The 4,890-nt window shown below is 34.7% G+C and overlaps 1 protein-coding gene across 1 annotated transcript in view; it reads right to left on the minus strand.

Moving 5' to 3' along the window:
• Positions 1 to 4,377, minus strand: part of UGCG (UDP-glucose ceramide glucosyltransferase) — a gene marked incomplete at its 5' end in the record, with an annotated part of 10,217 nt that extends 5,840 nt beyond the window's left edge. The window contains 2 exons of the mRNA XM_009710242.1: positions 467 to 569; positions 4,204 to 4,377. Coding sequence (XP_009708544.1) covers positions 467 to 569; positions 4,204 to 4,377 — 277 coding nt within the window. The remainder of the gene's footprint in view (positions 1 to 466; positions 570 to 4,203) is intronic.
• Between the last annotated feature and the right edge of the window lie 513 nt (positions 4,378 to 4,890).

Below are 4,890 nucleotides of genomic sequence, written 5' to 3' on the forward strand. Positions count from 1 at the left end.
AACTGACAGACATGGTCTAGTTTGTTTCATGTCAGAGAAAAAAATTACATTCTACTACCTAGTTCTAATATCCCTTCCCTCCTCTAATTCAAATGTAAAGTGAAGAAAGAGCCCTACAGTCTAAGCTGATGAAAAAGGATTGTTGCAGGACCTCAAGCTCAAATACAGCCACAACTCCAAGTCACTTCCTGCAAGTTTAGTTCAGTGAAAGAAAGGATTTAAACTACTGTTTCAGATTTAGAAGGAAAAAGTAGCAGGGGTTGCATAAATCACTCTTCCTAGAGATTTTTTGGACTGATATCACAGACTGTGACTACAAGCTTACTTCTTTATCCCAAACCGATGATTAAGCTACAGAACCAACATGGGCTGAACAAGACAACTATTTATTTTTAGAACTCTGTATATGGAGATGAAGATCTAAAAAAATTTTAGAAGAGTCCTACCTTTGAGTTGCACTGCTTACCTATGAACAGTCTAGCATCAACATTCGGGTATTTGCCAAGGAGCTTTTTGCACACATCGATAGCTGGATCATCATGATCTTGTACACAGAGCAGTATTTCATACTAGTAAAAACAAAAATGTATACACACACATATATATTTAAACACACTTAATATCAATATGGTCTAGGGAATAAAGCTTAATAGTGTACCAAACTGAAAAAAATAAAGAGCACTGTTACAAAATGAAAAACAAAACCAAAGGGATTGTTTCACAGCTAAATAACACTATTTTCAATGCACAAAAAAGCACTTAAAAAAAAGAACCAAGCTTGTATCCCAACAGACTCTTGTAAGGAGGAACATCAGTTTTCCTATGATCAGAAGGGTTTCTATTACACATGAAGCAAGACATCCTTGTATACAAGGTAAAATTTATTTCCACTTTCATTTTTGTTCACATATAGATCTTAAATCCAGTCTTATAGTCAATAAAATTATAGCACACAAAATATTAAAGGAATGATGTTATGATACACTTGACTGCCTATCTCTGAACTACACCTTCCGTTCCTTTACTTTGTAGATGCATATGCAGAACAGAGTTGGAGGACAACCCACAGAATGCAGTACATATACGCTTAATTGTATAATAAAGCTAAGATCAGGAACACGTATATTCATATGTAATGTATATGTACACTTTCCTCATTAATAGAATACTGGTTAAAAAAAACCAACAAGAGGCAAGGGAAAACTGTAGTTATTTCAGTAATCAAGCTACATGTTTGTTACACATGAGCTACAGATAGGGTGAGGAAGCAGCATTTTAAGAATCACTCAATGTTTTGAGACAGCTTGCAAACTTTGATGGAGGTATTTCTGTTTCTGCATTAGCAACAAATTCCTTGAATACTCCTTACTTACTATAACCTTCCTCTCTCCCTGTTAAAATTACTAAACTATTACAACTTATTACAGCTCCAATCCAAAGAACAAATTTCAGAAAATGCAAATTTCTGATCAAAGTACCTAGACACCATATTTACAGTCCAAGATCTTAAAATCTCATTAAAAACAGTTTTCATGGACCTCATTTGATGACAGTTGTAAATAAGAGTCCCAACCGGCAATCAAAACAGTTCTTACTCTCCCTCATACTATTCTGCCACCTCACTGAGCTTTATTTTCTGTAAACTACTTAAGCAAAAAGTAATCTGAACTTCAAAAGTTGCCTGTGGGCTCAAGGATGACAACCTCTGACGTTCTTGTTCAGTAAGAGGTATTTCATACAACAGAAGACATTAAGTTAAATAAAAACATTCTTCCAGAAAAAAAAATATGGTATTTTTAAACACAAAAAACCCCAGTGACTCTAACTGCATTCAGAATATTGTGGAAATTTAAAAACATTAACCACTAAATGGGAGTTGCTAAGACTTGGTCTAACACTACAACCTATCAGACAAACACATCTTTACCTCTCAGAATGCAAACTCAAAACCAATTTGCATAAAGACCAAACAGGATTTGATTCCTATCATTTTACCAGCATGGAAAATGGAATTTAAGGGGTAAAAGACCTGTCTTGTTAAGCAGACAGGTCCTTCCACCACAACAGAATGATCCTGACAGCATGAACACCACAGAAATTACCAACTGAAGAAATTAGTTCTTTATTGCTCATCCAATTAAATATGTAAAAGAACAACTATTTTTGTGAGTAATTAAATAACTGATCTTCAATTCACAGTTGCAATGACACTTCTATATTCATACTCTCTAAGAAATTCAACCAGAAATAAAAAACCTTCCATATTCCAATATTTGAAAACAAAAATTCACGGTAAATGGCCTTTATATGCAGTAACAAAGTAAAGAACCACAAAATGTATGACTAAAGCAGAAGAAATACAAAGATGTAATGTTTATGTAGATAAGCAATCAGGTTCATTTGGAAACCAGGACACATAAATAGAAAGATTTCTCCAAAAATCATGATAGGTACAGTAGGCAAGAACTGGTCACTGATAAAAATATTACATGTAAGTTCTGCAGTTTAGAAGCTGCATAACTGACTTCTATGCGAGATGAGATTATTTCACACATCGGGTATCACAGAAGAGAACCAGTGAATCAGTATCACTGCAGGTTGAACTCAGCTTCACTGGAACAAGTTTAAGATTATTCTTTCCTAATAATTTTTCCCTGGACAGCTAACTTCGAATATCAGGCAATACTCCTCTAATTTTTGTGGTGTAGTGTCCATCTCTTAAATGAAGTATTTTTGTAGTTATTGTGCAGAAGTGTTTTCAAACAGTTTGGGGATCTTGCTTGTACTGCATAATCTGTGCCCCGGTAAACTGAAGTATTCATACCTCTATTCTCACTCTCCTTGGGAAAAATACGATTGTCACTATTGTTACCTGAAATTCAGATTTGTGTGGAATAGCAATACGTTAAGATTGCCACCCATACATACTAAGTTATCAGAAGTAAAGGTCAAGACTATCTCTCATAAAGCAAGATCCAGCATAAGTGTTTTTCTGAATTCACAAACAAGTTGTATTTATAGTCAAGTGTTTCAGCTGCATAATGTTTTGATGCTCATTGTAGTAATAAAATAGCTTAAGATACTGTTGCAGTTTCTTTGCACTGTTTGCAATATTGGCATACACAGCATGCCCAAGTATGCTTTAAACTTATCTTGGCCACACTTAATCTTTATTGCACTTTTATTGAGTCAAAAGGATTCAAACGGTCATGCCTGAAGCTTTTCAGAAGGCCCAGAACTTTACTACAGAGAAACTATCCAAATTTTAGTAAGTTCCAAATGGTGAGGTTTGGGGTCTTTTGTTTGTATACCCTGTCTATGTAGGAGTAAGTTTAAAGCTCTTTGCCAGAACACACAAAGGAAACTTGCAGTAGAGCTTACACATACCTTTGACCTTTTACAACTAAAGCAGCAGTGTCAGAAACAGTTTCAAGACGAACTGAGAAAAGAGTTTTTATTAAAAGTAAATTACAAGTTTTAGAATTCAGGAGATATGCAGTAGAAGATTTAGTCCTTTTTCTATCCACAGGAGCATACACCAAGTAGTGAACAATATAGCAAGCATTTACAGATCTCTCCTTGAAGTTCTAAGCTTCATAGAGCAAGGACAGCATTTGACACACTTATCATTTACATTACAAAGTCAAACAGTGTTCAACAGCAAATGTAAGCTTTTATTAACTATTTGTTTCCCAACTCTGATAAGTGGCTTGGAGACTATCCTACCTGTCAACACTTGGTGAGGTACACCACCTCATCATTGCGGAATTCTTCCTTACATGAGCCATCACTATGAACCACCACAAAGTTTCAGGCTATCAGTTAAGTGTTTTCTTTTACAGGATGTGTTAGAGAGTACTAGTTAATTGGGGAGGGTGTTTGGCCTCTCAAGTGGTCTTTATAGATTGAACGGTTTCATACTTCTATAAACATCACAACACGAGAATAATGATTAAATAAATCTTCCTGAAGTGTAGAGTATTTTTCATCCCTAAGCCTTGGTCATGTTCCTGAATAAACAGCTTTTTAAAAAGGAATAAGTTTTGTTTGCAACATGTAAAATGTGTAATTACATATTTTCTGTGGAAGGAAGAACAATCCAAGACACAATCAAGGGGCATAGTTCTAGTGTAAGCTCTTGATATGACTTTTGGAGGCACAGGAGGAAGGAAAAAAAAAAGAGACACTAAATAGTATACATACTTTTGGATAATCCAGTTCAAAGAAGGTTTCTAAGTTGTTGATCAGGTTAGGATCCACACCTTTTAACGGCTTGAGAAGTGAAACACCAGGAAGTTTGCTATATGGCTGTTTGTCTGTGGCTTTCTTATTGAGGTGGAGGCGCCTGTAAGGAGAAATAACATATAAGATCACATAAATAAAATAAGTTAGAGAATTCGATTCAAGATACAGTCAGAACTAAGAAAGCTTGGGAGTTAAAACTGCTGAAAAAAAATAGTTTTTGTTGTAGAAACAACAGCTATTTTTATATCTGACAGTTGATGTGTCAGAGAATGCCTAAAAAAATCCTTTATATTTTATGTAGGTTAATTTCAACCTTATTCAACTTATTACACATTTCAGATTAATGCATTTTGCACAATAAGAGTATTACTTTTTAAAAACTGCACAGGAGACAATGTTTTTTCTGCCTTCCTCCATAGCATTAAAACTCATAGTATTTTAACAGGATAATCACGAAAAAGAATTTACTGTAAACAAGGCAAAAAAAGAAAAGGGCCAGGTGCTTTTTCCTGCATTAAGTTATGCAAAACTTAGAGCAAGCTGAAAGCACAGGGGAAACAGTTGATCCTATTGATCAATTTGTTAACAAATACATCCAAGAAAAAGATATGGGTCAATCAAATGTAGTATAAAAATCCTCAAAAC

Source organism: Cariama cristata, unplaced genomic scaffold (genome assembly GCF_000690535.1).
Source record: "Cariama cristata isolate BGI_N322 unplaced genomic scaffold, ASM69053v1 scaffold7921, whole genome shotgun sequence".
In the NCBI taxonomy this organism is placed as follows: domain Eukaryota; kingdom Metazoa; phylum Chordata; class Aves; order Cariamiformes; family Cariamidae; genus Cariama; species Cariama cristata.